The sequence below is a fragment of the Tamandua tetradactyla genome, chromosome 5 (genome assembly GCF_023851605.1).
Source record: "Tamandua tetradactyla isolate mTamTet1 chromosome 5, mTamTet1.pri, whole genome shotgun sequence".
Lineage (NCBI taxonomy): Eukaryota > Metazoa > Chordata > Mammalia > Pilosa > Myrmecophagidae > Tamandua > Tamandua tetradactyla.
Genome location: NC_135331.1, coordinates 2,177,767 through 2,195,608, shown reverse-complemented (window position 1 = coordinate 2,195,608; position 17,842 = coordinate 2,177,767). Strand labels below are relative to the sequence as shown.

The following is a 17,842-nucleotide window of genomic DNA, read 5'->3' as shown; positions in this document are numbered from 1 at the left end:
ACAGCAGGGGGGACTGGGCCAGGAGACCCCCAAAGCTCCTGTAGGGCCCTAGCCAGCAGGTGCAGACAGGCCTGGGCACCCTTCCATGCCTCACCACGCCGAGCTCGGCTGCTGTGCACAGGTGGCCACCAGCTCTGAGGGGCGGCTAGCTGGGGCAGGTGTGCCCCTCTGGGGGAGACCATGGGAGCTGCCATCCTGAGAGCTTCCAAGGGGGCTTCCGAGGCGGCTGTGCAGAGGCCCTGGCCTGGGGCAAGCCGGGGTGGCCGACAGCCAGGAGAGGGCTGAGCTTGGCAGGAGGGCACCGGCAGGATCCACGGGGGTCACCACCCCAGGCTGCGCCTATGAAGCCCCTCAGCCATGGATGGGGGTGGGTCCAGTTCATGGGAACGGGAAGCCCCTGGGGACCCTTTCAGGCCCCCTGTACCCTCAGCTCCGTCAGCACCATCAGGAACCAGCGCTACCACATCCATGCCAACCTGTCCTTCGCCGTGCTGGTGTCCCAGGTCCTGCTGCTCGTCAGCTTCCACTTCGAGCCAGGCACGGTGAGTAGGCCCCGTTTGTCTGCCCATCCATCTGCCCTGCTGCCACCTGCCTGGGCCAAGCCGGTGGGGAGAGCCAGAGGCGAGCCACAGCCACGGCCACAGCCGATCCACAGACCAGTCAGGCACTGGCGCCATCCCACACGAGCCTTGGCCCTGGCTCGGCCTGTTTGCCCACCCACAGCTCACAGTAGGTATGGGGTTTTCACTGAGGTGAGCTGACCTTCTTACAATAGCAGCTCGCTGGCATTTCCTCCCCACACAGCCTCTGTCCAGTTCCAGAAGGAAACCCAGGGCTTCTCCCCGGCTGGCAGGGCTCGTGCCTATGCCTCTTGGGGCTTTGTGAGCTGGGCTTGTGGGGAATGACCCCTGCTGCCCTGGCCTGCAGCCCCCCAGCCCTGCCAGAGGCCACCAGAGGGCACTGCTGTCCTGCCAGCCGCTGGCACAGCCCCAGTAGTGGCTGTGTGGCCTCAGGGGCAGCAGGCTCCCTGCAGTGCAGCAGACCTGTGTGCAGGGGACGAGGGTTTCTGGGGTCCTCACCTGTGAGGTGCCCCCCACTCAGCTCCTCTAGCCAAGGCCCATGGCTAACCTGCTGACCAGGAGCTCTGTGGTGCTGATGGTGCGGTGGGGAACCAAGACCTGGGGCCCTGTGTACTAGCTGCCAAATGTGGGGCTGCTGCTGTGACCCTCCCCACCCATGGGCAGGGCACCAACATGCAGCGGGGCTTCGTGCACCCCAGGGCAGCAGATTGCACCCTGCAGCAAACACCTCGCCACCCTGCCTGCAGGGACAGGGCCCGCAGCAGCCCCCCTTCCCATTGTCTTCGGTGTGTGGAGGGTCCCTGGGGCCCCAGAGCCTTAGAGCACACACGCAATGAGCAGCTGAGGTGTAACGTGGGTCTGGGGACCTCGCTGATGGGAAGGAGAAGCCGCAACAGAGGCAGAGGGTGATTTCTGGGAAGGAACCAGGAACATGAGTGCAGCTGGGACAGGTAACCCTAGCACAGGCATGACGCCTGTGGGTGCCGGCGCCACACAGCCCCCCACTGCCCTAATGCCTTTGTCCCCCAAAGTCCCATTGGAGGCATTGCCGCCTCTACCCACACTGCTGCACCAGCAAAACACCGGGGTAGCGGTGGGTAAGTGCCCTCCTGCCCCCAGGGCCCTCCTAGGGGCAGCTCTGAGCATTACGTGTGGCAGCTGTAGCCACCCAGGGCACACTGAGCCAGGCTTGGGGAAGGCCATGCCATGGGGCGCCCCCCAGACACTGGCATCCCCAGGATGATGGGTCCCCAGGTTCTTCCACTGAGGGTCCCCGGAGCGAGTGACTAGCCTGGGGATGGGGGGTTTTCAGACCCCAGCCGGGGATGCACCACGATGAGTGGAACCCCTGGACATCAGGTCACTGGAAGAAGGGGCCACGGAAGGAGATGCAGAGCAGAGCCGGTGTCCAGTACAGGGGCAGCCATGCTGGGGGTCAGCGCAGGAGGCTTCTGGGAAGCCTGAGATGCTCAGGGAGGGTGGACACAGGTCATCAAATGGAGAGGCTGACCAGGATCTCTCAGAGCTCATTGCAGAGAGGAGGTGACGTCCTGTTTTCTGGACTGTCCTTCTGGAGCGTAGGGCGAGGGGCTGGGCCCTGTCCACAGGGGGCCCCACGGAGCCACAGAGGAGGTGTCTGCAGAGGCTCCTGGGTGGCCCCACAGCCACAGTCATGGCCTCGGTTACCAAGTTTAGAAGAATGGTTACCAGCCAGTCATGCCACTGTGCCAGGGCCATGCCTGCTTCTGTGCCAAGCAGACACCAAGCTCTCCCCTGCCCGTCAGCAAGAGGGAAGGCAGATGGGCCTTCTGGACAGCAGGCTCCATGGAGCCACCAGAGCCAAAACTGAAGAGACACTGGGCATTGTCCACCGTCCCTGCTGCAGGCTGAGGGTACACTCAAGGCCCCTTCCGTTCCAGGTGACTGACCAGCTAGCCAGTGGCTCCAGGTCTGAGCCGTGCCGACACGGCCTGCTTTCTCTCTGTCTCTCAACTCAGCTTCCTCGGCCTGGGGTCTGTGCACAGTGCTCCCTCCTGGGCTGGGGCCCCCAGAGCTGCTAGCTCAGTCCACCTGCTCTTCCTGGAGAGTCGTGAGCCCTGAACCAAGCTTGTGGCTGATTCGGGCCTGACTCTCTGCCTTTCCCAAGCTGGTCGCTGTGCCTGGGGCCACGGTTAGGTTCTCACGGCCCACTCCCCCTGAGCCCCATGGCCCGAGAGGGCTCAGTGGTTCCCAGAAAGAAGACAGTGCCAGAAAACGGACGCTGGGAGCCTGCAGACCTGGCCGGCGTGTCCCAGAGAGAGCTGACCACCTGCCTTGCTCTCCCCAGGTGCCGTGTCAGGTGCTGGCCGTGCTGCTGCACTACTTTTTCCTGAGCGCCTTCGCCTGGATGCTGGTGGAAGGGCTGCACCTCTACAGCATGGTGGTCCAGGTGTTCGGGTCCGAGGACACCAAGCACCTCTGCTACTACGGCCTAGGCTGGGGTAGGTGGGCCTGCCGGGGCGGGCAGCTGTCTCCCCACGGATGCTCGACCTGGTGCTGTCACTTCGCTCTGTTCCCTTCCTCCTGCTGATTTCATTCGTCTTGGTCCAGTCTTTGTCTTTTCTTTTCTTCTGCTTGTTGTAGGTTTAGTTTGTTCTTATGTTACCTGTGTATCGTTAGGTGGAACATTAGGTTATTGGATTGTGACCTCTCCTCTCTTTTAATATAGGGATTTACTGCTGCTAGCTTCGCTCTGCAAACTGCTATAGCTGCATCCCATAAGTTTTGATATGTTGTGTCTTCATTTGCATTCATGTCAAAGTATTTTCTGATTTCCGTTTTGATTTCTTCTTTGAGCTGGTAGTTATTTGAAAGTGTGTTGTTTCATTTTCATATATTTGTGAATTCCCTTTTTTTTCTGTTCTTGATTTCTAATTTTATTCCATTGTGCTTGGGAAACTTAGTATGAATTTAGCCATTTTAAATTGATTCTCTTTTTTTTTTATGGCACATGGTGTGTCCCAGATAATGTCCCCGTGCCCTTGAGAATAGTGCATGTCTGCTGGTGTTGGGTGCCATGCTGTGCAGCCTGCTCCGGGTTGGTTTGCAGGGTGGCTCGAGGGTTGGCTAGCAGGGTGGCTCCGGGTTGGCCAGCAGGGTGGCTCCGGGTTGGCTAGCAGGGTGACTCCGGGTTGGCTAGCAGGGTGGCTTGAGGGTTGGCTCGCAGGGTGGCTCGAGGGTTGGCTCGCAGGGTGGCTCGAGGGTTGGCTTGAGGGTTGGCTAGCAGGGTGGCTCCAGGTTGGCTAGCAGGGTGACTCCGGGTTGGCTAGCAGGGTGGCTCCGGGTTGGGTAGCAGGGTGGCTTGAGGGTTGGCTCGCAGGGTAGCTCGAGGGTGGCTCGAGGGTTGGCTCGCAGGGTGGCTCGAGGGTTGGCTAGCAGGGTGGCTCCGGGTTGGCTAGCAGGGTGGCCCGAGGGTTGGCTAGCAGGGTGGCTCCGGGTTGGCTCGCAGGGTGGCTCGAGGGTTGGCTCGCAGGGTGGCTCGAGGGTTGGCTAGCAGGGTGGCTCCGGTTGGCTAGCAGGGTGGCTCGAGGGTTGGCTAGCAGGGTGGCTCCGGTTGGCTAGCAGGGTGGCTCGAGGGTTGGCTAGCAGGGTGGCTCCAGGTTGGCTAGCAGGGTGGCTCCGGGTTGGCTAGCAGGGTGACTCCGGGTTGGCTAGCAGGGTGGCTCCGGGTTGGCTAGCAGAATGTCTCGAGGGTTGGTTAGCAGGGTGGCTCGAGGGTTGGCTAGCAGGGTGGCTCCGGGTTGGCTAGCAGGGTGGCTCCGGGTTGGCTAGCAGGGTGGCTCCAGGTTGGCTAGCAGGGTGGCTCAAGTCCTTCACTTCCTGGCCACCCTTTGGTCTAGCTCTGTAGGTTGTGGGCAGTTGCGCATTGTCCTCTGTTGTCATGCTGACTCAATCTTCTGCCCTTCGATTCTGCCAGTCGTGCTTCCTGTCTTTGGGGCTCGGTTCTCGGTGTATGTGTGTTTCTGGTTGCTGTGTGTTCTAGTTTGCTAGCTGCTGGAATGCAATATACCAGAAACGGAATGGCTTTTAAAAAGGGGAATTTAATGAGTTGCTAGTTTACAGTTCTAAGGCCGAGAAAATGTCCCAATTAAAGCAAGTCTATAGAAATGTCCAGCCTAAGGCCTCCAGGGAAAGATACCTTGGTTCAAGAAGGCCGATGAAGGTCAGGGTCTCTCTCTCAAGTGAGACGGCACATGGCGAACACAGTCAGGGCTTCTGTCTCAGCTGGAAGGGCACATGGCGAACACGGCGTCATCTGCTAGCTTTCTCTCCTGGCTTCCTGTTTTATGAAGCTCCCCGGGAGGTGTTTTCCTTCTTCATCTCCAAAGGTCGCTGGCTGGTGGACTCTCTGCTTTGTAGTGTTGCTCTCTCTGAATCTCTCTGAATCTCTCATTCTCCAAAATGTTTCCTCTTTTATAGGACTTAAGAAACTAATCAAGACCCACTCACATGGGTGGAGACATGTCATCCCCTAATCCAGTTTAACAACCATTCTTGACTAAATCACATCAACCAGGGAGATGATCTCATTACAGTTTCAAACATACAGTATTGAATAGGGATTATTCTACCTTTAAGAAATGGGATTTATATTAAAACATGGCTTTTCTTAGGGGGCATGCTTCCTTTCAAACCAGCACACTGTGTTTCCCTGATTTTTGTCATTATAAAATGTTCTTCTCTATCTCTAGTAACATTCTTTGCTCTAAAGTCTTTCACATCTGCTATTGGTATAACGCACACCCGCTTTCTTGGAGCTGCTGTTAGCGTGGCATTTCTTTTTCCTTCCTTTTGTTTTCAATTTATTTATAGCTTTGAATATAAAGTGTGTCTCCTATAGGCAGGATATAGTTGGGTCTTGTGGGGTTTTAAAATAATCAAGTCTGAGAATTTCTACCTTTTGATTGGATTGGTTAGTTTTTTCATCTGTGATGATATTGGTGTGGTTAGGTCACATCTGCCGTTTCAGTTTTCTAGATGCTGTGCATGCTTTCCCTTCCTCTAGTCCTCCTTTACTTTTTCTCTTTCACTAATATTTGCCAGTGACTTTCCAATTTCTTTTTTTTTGTGTGCATGGGCAGGCACTGGGAAGCAAACCTGGGTCTCTGGCATGACAGGCGAAAACTCAGCCACTGAGCCACCATGGCCCACCTATGTTTTTCAAGTGTTTACCATATATTTCTGAATTTTTCATAATTGACTTCAGATTTCTACTAAATTATAGTGAGATATAGAAATAACATTTATGGGTCTATTCCTTGTTCTCCCTTTTTGGTGCTATTGGTGCAATTATTGTTATACTTACATATATTTGTGCTATAACTCAACAATACATAGTTATAACTTTATTTAACCTTTGGTCTTCTAAAGAAGCTGAGAGAAGAAAGGAGAGCAAGTATTTGTTTATAGAATTTGCTATATTAACATTATTATTTATTGCCTCTGGTTCCCTTCATGTATTCCTTTGGATTTGAGTTGCCATCTGGCATTTCCTCACTCTAATACAGCTTTGCTCCCATCTCTCTTCTTATTTTTGTCAAATATATGACATTTCTACAGCAGTACAGTTGCATACATGCTGTTTTCTACCATGAGTTTTTAAATCAGTTATGAGGGGAAAAAAGAAGCACTCTTCATTCATGCTCTACTTTGTAATTGCATACTTTCCTTTTGTGTGTGCTTTGCTTATGTGTGTGTGTATACACACGTGTGTGCACATATGTGTGCGCTGGGGTCACTTGCTTTCAGCCTGAAGAACTTTCTTTACTTTTTCTTAAAGGCAGATCTTCTTAGCAACAAATTTTCTCAGTGGTTCTTTATTTGGAGTGTCTTTATTTCACCTTCATTTTTGAATGATAGTTTTGGTAGATGGAAGGTTCGTGGTTGACATTTTTTCCCTTCAGTACTTTGTGTCATCCTACTGTCCTCTGGCTCAGTGGTTTCTCATGAGAGGTCAGCTCTTAGTCTTGTCTGACTCCCTTTTACAGGAAGAGAAGTTTATCTCTTCTGAGATTTCCTCTTTGTCTTTCAGCATTTTTACTCTGATGTTCCTGAGTGGAGCTTTCTTTCTGTTTATCTTACCTGGAGTTGGTTGAACTTCTTGTAGGTGTAGATTTTTACCAAATCCGGGAAATTTTCAGCCGTTGTTTCTTCAGTTTCTTTTTTTTAACATGGGCAGGCATCAGGAATCGAACCCGGGTCCTCTGGCATGGCAGGCGAGCATTCTTGCCTGCTGAGCCACTGTGGCCCGCCCTCTTCAGTTTCTTTTCTCCTTCTTTCTCTCTCTGGTACTTCCATCGTGCATGTGTAGATGTTCTGGAAGGCATACCTGTTTCTCAGAGGTGGTCCTCGTTTTCCTTTGTTCTTTTCTCCTTGTGTTCTTCAGATTGCTCAGTTCGTTGGTCTGTCTTCAAGTTCACTGATTCCTTCTCAAGTTCACGTCTACTGTTGAGCCCGCTAGTGACTTCTTCATTTTAGTTACTATACTTTTCGACTCCACAGTTCCTTTCTCTGTGTTCGCAGCTTCTCTCTTTCTTGCTGGTCACCATGCCCCACTTTATTCCTCAGGCAGGCTCCCGTTGGGCCTGGGTACAGTGGCTGCTTCCGAGGCTTAGTCTGTTAGGTGGGACACCTGAGCTGCTCACAGGCCCTTTACGTCGGGGCTTCCATTCCTGCGTGAAGGTCCCACCACCTCCTGGGGGCTGGGAATGTTGCGTTCTTGTTGTTGCTGAAAGCTGGCACTTGTGATAACATATCGTGGCACTGTAGCTGTAGATGCCAGCCCCTCCCTCTGTGGCTTGCCATTTGCTCAGCACCTTGGCTGTGTTGGTTTAGTGCCCCGGAGGGCACAGCCTGGGGGCTGCACCCGCACCTGGGGACACAGGGCTATCATCCCCTCTCTCTGCTGAGCCAGCCTCAGTTGGTACCACACCAGAGGCCAGGCTCCACTCACTGCCGGCTGAGGACCGTGTTCTGGGCAGTGCCCTCAGCACTTAGTGCTCAATATCTGACACAGTCTGGCTCGGGCCCCTTTGCAGGGGTGTCTCTTGAGGCCAGTCTTGGGGTTTATCTCGAGCTTAGGAGAGCTCCTCTCGGCCATCTCTCCCCGGTCCCCTCTAGTGAACTTGCAGGCGTGCACTTTGGCCTGGTGCCCCTCCCCGAGGCCGCTCACAGAGGGCTGCACGGGGTTGGGGGCACCCTGAGGCCTGAGCCGCTCCTACCCAGTTTCCCTTGAGGTCATTTCCCTCGGGGAGAGCTTTGGTGCTGTCTGTTCTAATGCCCTGTCTCTCCCCCAGGCAAAAGCTCTGAGCCACAGCTCCAGAGCCGGGCATGGAGGTGGCAGCCCACTTTTCTGGGCATGACACCCCAGCTTTACAAGCGGGGTGCTGGGTGGGAGAAGTAGCCTGTGATCTTCTTGGCTTACATGTACCAGATTGGAATCTCTGCCCTATAAGCAAGCCGGGGAGGGGCATGGGGGCCTCAGGTGAGGGGGGTGGGGGGCCCAGGTGAGGGGGGGTGGGAGGCCCAGGTGAGGGGGCTGGGGGGGGCCAGGTGAGGGGGCCCAGGTGATGGGGGTGGGGGCCCCAGGTGAGGGGGATGGGGGGCCAGGTGAGGAGGCTGGGGGGGCCAGGTGAGGGGGTGGGGGCCAGGTGAGGGAGTGGGGGCCAGGTGAGGGGGGTGGGAGGCCCAGGCTTCTAGGCCTTTTGAAGCTGGAACAGACCCTCCTAAGGCGCAAGTGTGGGCTGGACTGAGGAGGAGCCACGGCATCTCTGTGCCTTTGCCTGGAGCAGACCCTCAGCTCCCCCGAGCTGGAGCACGCTGGCGGCCTGTGCTCCGGAGGTGCGGTGGCCCTGGGTGGGGAGCTGTGCAGAGGTGCACCCCCTTCCTGGCCACAGCTGCCCGGCAAGGAGCTTCCCTCCCTCTTGTCAGAGGAGTGGGGAAGCGGATCGAGGCTCAGACTCTCACTGTTCTCAGCAAGATTTAGTAGGTTTTCTTAAATAAATGTTTTGTAATTTGCTGTATGCCCTTAAGAATATGCAGGAACTTTAAATGGTTGGTTTTTGTTGTTGCTATTGTAATAACTTTCATTAGTCACAGTTGCTTCCCTGAGCGGCAGCCCCGCCTGCCTGTCTGCTGGTTTAGCGCTCCTCCTGCGCGGGGAGGGATGGCCTGCCCCCTCAGGGGTGCTGGCACCTGCGTGCTGTTTGCTCTTGGCACTGGGGACCTGTGACTTGTTTCTGCTTTTCTCCAAACAGATTTGTTTTTCAGTCCTTGCCCCACAGGAAGCCCATGTGTGTGCTTGTTACTGTGCCTGGAGCTGGCAAATGTGGTTTGTCTGAGGATGAGGGGAGGGGAGTTATGCTTCTCTGAGAAGAACTCACCAGAGACTTGAGAGAGGGGAACTGGGTGGCCCCCTCAAACACCCATTAGCCATGCGGGAAACTTCCAGGTCCCCGCTGGCATCCCGTGCCATCCCTGGAAGAAGCTCGCTCTGCTGCTGCTTTCGGGCCTAGGGCCTTTGCACATGCCACGTCCTGAGGCTGGAGTTCCTCCCTGCTCCACCCCCGTAGTGAACTTGGTTTACATCTGCCTGCTCCATAAGTCTTTTCCCAGCTTCCCCGGAGAGAAGAGCGGCTCCTTCCTGTGACCTCTGGCTTCATTGGCAAACATTTATAAGGCAAATAAGACACCATTTTATAAGCCTGCATTTGCTAGTTTCTTTATGGTATAGCCATACAGCTGCGGTGCACGCATAAGTCACAGCACAGCTGGTCAAATCGAATGTGAGTGTGGGGTTTGGCCAAACAGTGACCGGAGCCTGGTGGAGTGGAGACCCCTGTTCTCTGTGTCACCCGTAAGAAGCAGGGTGGGGGTGTCACAGCGCAGCCTGACCCAGCCTGGAAGCATGCTTTATTTGGTCTGCTCAGAATTGGAAGGAAAAAAAACCACAAAACCTGAGTTAGTTGCGAATATTTAAAAGTTGAGATGTTTTGCATAAAATTCTAAAGTTCCTTTGAAAAATCAGGTCTGGGAACACTGAGGTCTCCGAGACCCTGCCCTGTAGATGGGAGCATTTCCGACTTCACCAGGGTGTCTGCAACCCCCACCTTAGCTCTGCAGTTGCGTGCTGGCTGTGTCCCGGCGTCCTGTGCCGTCCGTCCACCCTCCATCAGCTGTCCTCCCATTAGCTTCCTCGGGGCTCGTGCTGCGTCCTTCACCTGAGTGTGTGGCTGTGCCCTTGGCCTCAGCTGTCAAGTACAGAAGGTGCCGAGGCCGCCCCAGGGTACCAGGAGCCCCCAGGAGGCAGCCTCTTCCCCACCCCCCATGAACGCCGTGTTTTGAAAACCGCAGGACTGTGGTCTGAGGCTGGGGGCCTCAGGAGGGAGGGCAGGGTGCCCAGTCAGGAGCTCGTGCCCACCCAGTAGGGGAACCTCAGCAGACTTGAAGGTGGGAGGACGCCACGGGCTTTGGCTTCTGTGTGCACCTGAGTTTCTTCCCAGAGTCCGCAGTCCTTGGCTATGGCTGCTCCTGGCCCAGCCTGCTCTGACACTGCACTCCTGTCCTGGAGGTGACAGGGCCAGGGGGCTGGGGGTGCCATGGGGCAGGCTCCACCCCAGGGAAGGCACCTGCAGGCCCATGCCTGGCCCGGGAATTGGGACCTTTGATGGCGTGGTTAATGAAGGCGTCCAGGCCGAAGGAGGTGGCCTCCTCCAGGTAGCAGAGTCCTGTCAGCAGAGGGAGCTGGACACGGAAGAGAAGGCACTGGACAGCAGGCCACGGGAGCCACAGGGCCTGGAGGAGAAAAAAGAAGACATGTCGTGGGCATCACCACCAGATGGAAAAGCCAAGGATCCCTGAGGATGGCCAGAGGACCCTGGGAGGAAGCCGGCCTTCCCGCCTCGGAAGCCCAGGGCAGCAGGCCCCTGGTGCTGAGCCGGCCCACTGTGGGCATTTGTTTGAGCGGTGGGAGACTGAGGCAGCTTGGCAGTGCTGGGGTGGCAGGCAGTCTCCTGCTCTCGTGGTTTATCACAGCAGATGCTCATTTCTCGGTTGTGTGGTGACCAGTCGGTGAGCATGGCTCCATGTAAATGGGGGACTGAGCTCCCAGCAGCCCCAGGATGAGGAGGAGCCAGGCCTCGAGCCCCGTGGCTGCCCTGTGAGGACCGTGCCTGGGAGCTAGAGGCCCCTGGTACCCGCAGCTCACCAGCAGAAGCGTGCAACCCTGGGCAGGAAGCACGGGCTCCTCGGTGCCCACGGCAGGCCCACAGCTCACCAGCAGAAGCGTGCAACCCTGGGCAGGAACCACGGGCTCCTCGGTGCCCACGGCAGACCCGCAGCTCACCAGCAGAAGCGTGCAACCCTGGGCAGGAACCACGGGCTCCTCGGTGCCCACGGCAGACCCGCAGCTCACCAGCAGAAGCGTGCAACCCTGGGCAGGAACCACGGGCTCCTCGGTTCTGGGGAGGGGAGAGGGAGGTGGCCAGCCAGAGGGGCGGCCTGGGGCCGGACGCTGGCCTGGAGATAGGGATGGGGCGGGGGTGGGGGGGTGCCCCTTCCCTCCCCCTCCCCCTGCCCCAGCTGTCACACCTGCAGCCCCGGGTCACCTCAGTGGGGGCCTTTCTCAGCATAGCCCTAGGCTCTGCAGATGCAACCCCTGCTCAAGGAAGCGGAGAACCCTCGGTGAGGAGGGAGCAGTAGGCAGCTGTGCCCCTGGCCACCTGTGGAAACCCCACTGCTCGCTGCCTACCTCAGTCTACTGAGACAGTGACATGGGACAGTGGGAAGGGGGGCGGCAAGGGTCCTGTGGACACTGCCAGCCCCCGCCGCCCCCACCCGTGGCACCACAGTTCCCTGGTACCCTGGAAGCTGGAGTGGCCGTGTAGGGGCTGGGCGAGCCCCACGGTTCCCATAGGAGCTAGTGTCCCCTGGCCCCGCAGGACACCTACAGTCCAGTCCCTGAGACTTCAGAGGCCATGTTCTTTTGGGTTCTGGAGGGCACGGTGAGAGCAGAATGTGCCCTGGGATGCTCTCAGGTGTTGCCAGGCTGCACCCCTAGCCGGGCTGTACAGTGTGGCCCAAGGGGCAGAAAGGGCTGCAGCTGCCCAGGACCCCCACCCAACTGACACTCCTGCCATGGCTTCCCCCGCATTGCCCTGTGTCCAGCAGAGCCAAGCCAGGGGCAGCTGCCGGTAGGGTCAGGGTGAGGGACAGCTGGGCCACTGTCGGCTTTCTGGGAAGTGGCAGCCAGAGCCATGGCCCCTTCAGCTGTGACCAGGAGAAAGAAGCACACATGTGGGTGGGGGGGCGGGGGGGGCAGGGGCTTGGGGTGCTGGACACCAAGTCCCTCCCTGGGCCTCGGCTCGCACACTGTGGACATGCAGCTGTGTCCACCTCCCACGCTGCCGCTGGTGCTCAGCTGGGCATGGGGGTGACAGCGACAGGCCAAGCGAGGCAGCGCAGGAGCCTGAGTGGAGGCACCGCCCGGGGCTGGAGACAGGACCTGCATGCACTGCAGACGCAAGGCGCGGGGAAGCGAGCACCTGCCTGCCACGGGCTCCTCCACCTCCTTCCCTTCCTCCCCCTCCCCCTCCTCCCTCTCCTCCTCCCCCTCCTCCTTCCCTTCCTCCTCCTCCCCCCTCCTCCTCCTCCTCCTCCCCTTCCTCCTCTTCCCCCTCCCCCTCCTCCCCCTCCTCCTCCCCCTCCACCTCCTTCCCTTCCTCCTCCTCCCCCCTCCTTCTCCCCCTCCTCCTCCCCCTCCTCCTCTCCCTCCTCCTCCTCCCCTTCCTCCTCCTCCACCTCCTCCTCCACCTCCTCCTCCTTCCCTTCCTCTTCCTCCACGTCCTCCTCCTCCTCCTCCTCCTCCCCCGCCTCCTCCTCCTCCCCTTCCTCCTCCTCCCTCTCCTCCTCCCCCTCCACCTCCTTCCCTTCCTCTTCCTCCCCTTCCTCCTCCTCCCCCTCCTCCTCCCCCTCCTCCTCCCCCTCCTCCTCCCCCTCCTCCTCCTCCTCCCCTTCCTCCTCCTCCCCCTCTGCCTCCTTCCTCTCCTCCTCCCCCTCCACCTCCTTCCCTTCCTCCTCCTCCCCCTCTGCCTCCTTCCCTTCCTCCTCCTCCTCCTCCCCCTCCCTCTCCTCCTCCCTCTCCTCTTCCTCCCCTTCCTCCTCCTCCCCTTCCTCCTCCTCCCCCTTCCTCCTCCTCTTTCTCTTCTCCTTCATCCTCTTCCTTCTCCCCTTCCTCATCCTCCTCCCCTCCCCCCTCCCCCACTCTGGGGCAGGTACTCCTTTGGGGTGGGCCTCCTCGGCCCCGCCAGAGCTCCAGTCACAGATGGAGAAAGAGCCACAGGTCCCTGATGCGTTTCTCATCCATCTCAGGCCCTGTTCCAGGAACGGGAGGAACAGCCAAGCCAGGAGCTGTCTGCGTTGAACATTGTCTGTGGAGGAGCAGCTCAGGGGCAGGGAGGCCTGAACCGTGTGTCTCTGCCACCACAGCCTTCCCTGGGGTCACGGGCCGGGCTGCTGTGCTCAGGGGCCTGGACCCCAGGAGGCCGCTCCACACTCTAGGCAGGTTCCTGATGGGCTGCCTCCAGTCTTCCTGTGCGTGTGGGCATGGGCAGTGTTCCCAGGGCAGCTTCCCTGGGAGACTGAGCTTGGGCAGTGCCGCGTATCATGTCTCCTTCCTGGAGGTCTGTGAGGCAGTTGGTATAAAGCCTTGAGGTTTCAAAGAGAATGAGAAACAGTTCACCTTTGGTAGGGCTAAAGGATCCAGAAGTATTTTGACCACGTGGTCCTGTCTTTGGGGAAATGCTGAGCCCTCTGGGGAGACTGTTAAGCCCAAGATGTTCAAAGACTCCTACTCTTGTTGCCCAAGGCCTGTGGTCCCCTCTGCAGGTACGGCCAGTGCCCCCTCTTGTCTTTCTGTAATGGGGCAAACTGCTGGACATGTAAAACAATATGTTTCAGAATCGGGACAGCTCTCCAGGAGGCGTCTTCACAAAGTGACGAATCACAGCTGCTGTCCACATGGCCTTGAGGAGACCGAGGCCTGCGGTAGAGGACGGAGGCCCTGGGCTTGCATCAGAGCCATTCCCGCAAGCAGTATAGGGTGTGGCTTTGCACAATATGGAGCAGATTTCATTTCTCACATGTAGTTTCATGTAACGGTAACCCACCTCAAGAGTGGCTTAGGCACAAAAGGAACTCCCGACTCCTGTGGACAACAGCAGCAGGTCCAGGGGCATCTGGCTTCAGGCAGGCCTGCCCTGGGCTGAGCTGGCCTCATCGAGATGTTCCCTCCCTTTCCTTCCCTCCGGTTGGATTTCCTCTGTGTTGGCACCAGTGGCCCCCGTCCCGTGTCAAAGGCTGCCACAGTCGACTCAGTGGGAGAGAATATTTGGAAACTGCATATCTGATAAGGGTTTGATATCCAGAACATATAAAGAAATCTACAGCTCAACAACAAAGAGACACCCCAATTAGAAATGGGCAAAACGCTTGATTAGATACTTTTCCAGAGAGGAAATATAGAAGGCTAAAAAGCACGTGAAAAGACACTCAAACTCACTAGCTATTAGGGAAATACAAATCAAAACGGTGAAATGTCCGCTCACACCTCCTAGAAAGGCCGCTCTGTTCAAAAGGAGCCCGCAGGTGTTGGAGGATGCAGAGAGAGTGGGGCACTTGTTCAGGGCTGCTGGGAGTGGAGAATGGTGCAGCCGCTGCAGAGCACGGTTTGGCGATTTCTTGGGAAACTAAGTACAGAGCTGCCCTACAACCTGGCAGTACTCAGTTTATCCTCAGACGCGTGCACAGCAGTGTTCACAGCAGCGTTATTCACTATTGCCAAAAGATGGGAACAACCCAAATGTCCATCGTCTGATAAATGGATAAACGCACGAGGGAGTGTTACTGAGCAGTAAGAAGAGGGGGTCCTGAAGTGGGCGGCCACGCGGATGAGCCTTGTGGACATGACGCTGAGTGAGACAAGCTGGATGCAAAAGGATAGATACTGGATGAGTCCGCTAATACAAACTAATTGTAATACGTAAACTCACAGAGCAGAATCTAGAATTTAGGTTACCAGGAGATAGAGTGAGAGTAGAGGAAGGGGAGCTGATGCGTAATTTGTGCAGAATCTGGAACAGGGTCGGCTGTGAATGTTTGGAGGTGGATGGAGGTGACGGTAGCCTGTCATCCTCAGCGTCGTTTAGAGCGCTGGTTTGTGGGTGGGACTCGTTGAGGGGGCATTTAGGGTGTGCGCATCACTAGAGGGAGAGAGGGAGGATGGGACACAGGCTGTGACAGTGAGTCCTGTGGCGGGCACTGAAGGGGGTGCCCTGGAGCACCGCACGTCGTTTCCCCCAGAGCCGCCACCGCGTGCCCTGCCCCTCCCTCCCTGTAGCTCTGGGTCAGGGTTTCTCCATGTTGGGGTGTCCTGAGCATCAGAGGAGGTTAGCAGCACCCCAGGCTCTGCCCACCAGATGCCAGTGGCACTCCCCGCCCAGTGTGACAGCCCAGTGTGTCCCCTGGGGTGGTGGGACTGGTCTGTCCTGGGGCCAAGCTGGGCCACCCTTCCCCCTCCCAGCAGAACCACGCCTGCCCAAGCCGCTGCTGCAGACGAGGGCTCACGACTGTCCTCGCCCTGTGTGTGGGAGTGGGAGTGTGTGCGTGACCCTGGGAGTGGGTGCGTGACCCCGAGGTTCACTCAGCAGGTCCTCGGGTTCAGGGGCTGTTCTGTCCTGGCCCTTAGCATGTGGCTCTCTGTATAGCTGAGGTGTGAGATGGTTAATGCGAGGAGACTGCAACAAGGTGGCGTGCGCTGCTCTGATTCCCTGCAGGTTTTCCTCTTGTGATCTGCATCGTTTCAGTATCCTCTGCCGTGGACAGCTATGGGGCAAGTAACAAGTAAGTGACGGGTTTGCCTTCTGAGCTCCCCTGGGGCGGGCAGGAGCCCATGGGGTAGGGTCTCCCGGGCCCTGGCAGGGAGATGGGGTGGGGGAAGGAGAGGCTTCCTGCCCGCTGGGTGCTCTCACTGGCTTCCAGCCTGGGACCTGGCCACTGGCATGTCAGAGTGCCACCAGGATGGAGAGGTAGCCACGGTGTCCCGTTGGAACCCAGTTCTGGTCCCCTTCAGAGCCCAGTTTTGTGGCCCTTTAACCCTGTTTTGGGTGATTAGTGAGTGCCGAGGACGCACAACTGCCCCATAAGCCGTGGCCGTGTACCTGTGCGGCCGCAGGAGGGGCCTGGCCTGCTTGTGTGGTGGGGGTGTGGTGGGGATGCGGTCTGCGGAGGCCCAGTGCTTGGCAGGAGGGGGTGCTCCAGGCTGGAACTCCACTGCCATCTGGAAACTACATCTCCTGGTCCCCAGTGGAGCCAGGACGAGGCAGGGACGGCACTGTGGGGCCGGCTACACTCCCAGTTGCTGGCAGGATTAGAGGCTCTGCCTCAGGTGTCTTCTTTGCAGGCCTGACTGCACTGAGGGAAAATACGGAGGGAGGGAAGGCTCCCACGTGAGAAGAGAAAGGAGGTGGGAAGGTTTGAAGCTGCAGGGCTCAGCTGAATTGCTGACCTAGAGAAACCTCGCCCTCCCTACCTGAGGGCAGCAGATGGCTGCGCCCTCGGTCCTCACCACCCGGCTGGGTGCCCACTGAACAGGCTGCCTCTACCCCGGGGGTGAGGAGCCCGGGCCCGAGACCAAGGGAGATGTCGTCTGCAGCGCCAGCCTAGAGCAGCGCAGCCCACGGCATTCCAAGACGACAAGAGTGCTGGGGGACAGGCCTTTTGGAGCCGGGTGGCCTCCTCCCCAGGGTGCATCCCCGACGAGAGGTTCCTCTCTGCTCTTGGGGTGTCTTGGCAGGATGGAGCACAGCCTGGGGAGGAGGCCATGGAGCTAGGTGGGGGGTTCTGGTGCTGCCGCGAGACCTGGTGAGGCCACCAGCTGCCAGTGCTGATGCAACACAGGCAGGATGCTGTCAGGGACAGTCACTGCCCAGGGCCCCGTTCTCATGCCCAGGCCCCGCCCTGTGCCCAGACCCCATCTCTGCCCAGGCCCCCATCTCTGCCCAGGCCCCGACACATGCCCAGGCCCCCATCTCTGCCCAGGCCCCGCCACGTGTGCAGGTCCCCATCTCTGTGCCCAGGCCCCCATCACTGCCCAGGCCCCACCCTGTGCCCAGTCCCCATCTCTTCCCAGGCCCCGCCCTGTGCCCAGTCCCCATCTCTGCCCAGGCCCCGACACATGCCCAGGCCCCCATCTCTGCCCAGGCCCCGACACGTACCCAGGTCCCCATCTCTGCCCAGGTCCCGCCCTGTGCCCAGGTCCCCATCTCTGTGCCCAGGCCCCGCCCTGTGCCCAGTCCCCATCTCTGCCCAGGCCCCGCCCCGTGTCCAGGTCCCCATCTCTGCCCAGGTCCCGCCCTGTGCCCAGGTCCCCATCTCTGTGCCCAGGCCCCGCCCTGTGCCCAGTCCCCATCTCTGCCCAGGCCCCGCCCCGTGTCCAGTCCCCATCTCTGCCCAGGCCCCGCCCTGTGTCCAGTCCCCATCTCTTCCCAGGCCCCGCCCTGTGCCCAGTCCCCATCTCTGCCCAGGCCCCGACACATGCCCAGGCCCCCATCTCTGCCCAGGCCCCGACACGTACCCAGGTCCCCATCTCTGCCCAGGTCCCGCCCTGTGCCCAGGTCCCCATCTCTGTGCCCAGGCCCCGCCCTGTGCCCAGTCCCCATCTCTGCCCAGGCCCCGCCCCGTGTCCAGGTCCCCATCTCTGCCCAGGTCCCGCCCTGTGCCCAGGTCCCCATCTCTGTGCCCAGGCCCCGCCCTGTGCCCAGTCCCCATCTCTGCCCAGGCCCCGCCCTGTGCCCAGGCCCTGCCCTGTGCCCAGCCCCCATCTCTGCCCAGGCCCCGCCACATGTCCAGGTCCCCATCTCTGCCCAGGCCCCGCCCTGTGCCCAGGCCCCCATCTCTGCCCAGGTCCCCATCTCTGTGCCCAGGCCACGCCCTGTGCCCAGGTCCCCATCTCTGCCCAGGCCCTGCCCTGTACCCAGGTCCCTGTCCTTGTTCTCAGGCTTGCCCCTTGCCCAGGCCCCACCCTGTGCCCGGGACCTGGAGCTGAGGCCTTGGGGAACCCAGGCTCTTGGCAGGTCTAGTGCCCTGAAAATAATGGACTTGTAGAGGAGCAGGTTTCTTGCCTGAGCTCCTGGAGTCACATCTTTGGGTTCAGGAGGCACTTCACCCTC

The 17,842-nt window shown here is 58.6% G+C and overlaps 1 protein-coding gene across 3 annotated transcripts in view; it reads left to right on the top strand.

Annotated features, from left to right (window-relative positions):
• The window catches only part of ADGRD1 (adhesion G protein-coupled receptor D1), a 153,405-nt gene that overhangs the window by 124,039 nt on the left and 11,524 nt on the right, over window positions 1-17,842 (top strand). For all 3 annotated transcript variants that reach the window (XM_077159539.1, XM_077159538.1, XM_077159537.1), the window contains 3 exons: window positions 431-542; window positions 2,908-3,061; window positions 15,449-15,515. In XM_077159539.1, coding sequence (XP_077015654.1) covers window positions 431-542; window positions 2,908-3,061; window positions 15,449-15,515 — 333 coding nt within the window. The remainder of the gene's footprint in view (window positions 1-430; window positions 543-2,907; window positions 3,062-15,448; window positions 15,516-17,842) is intronic.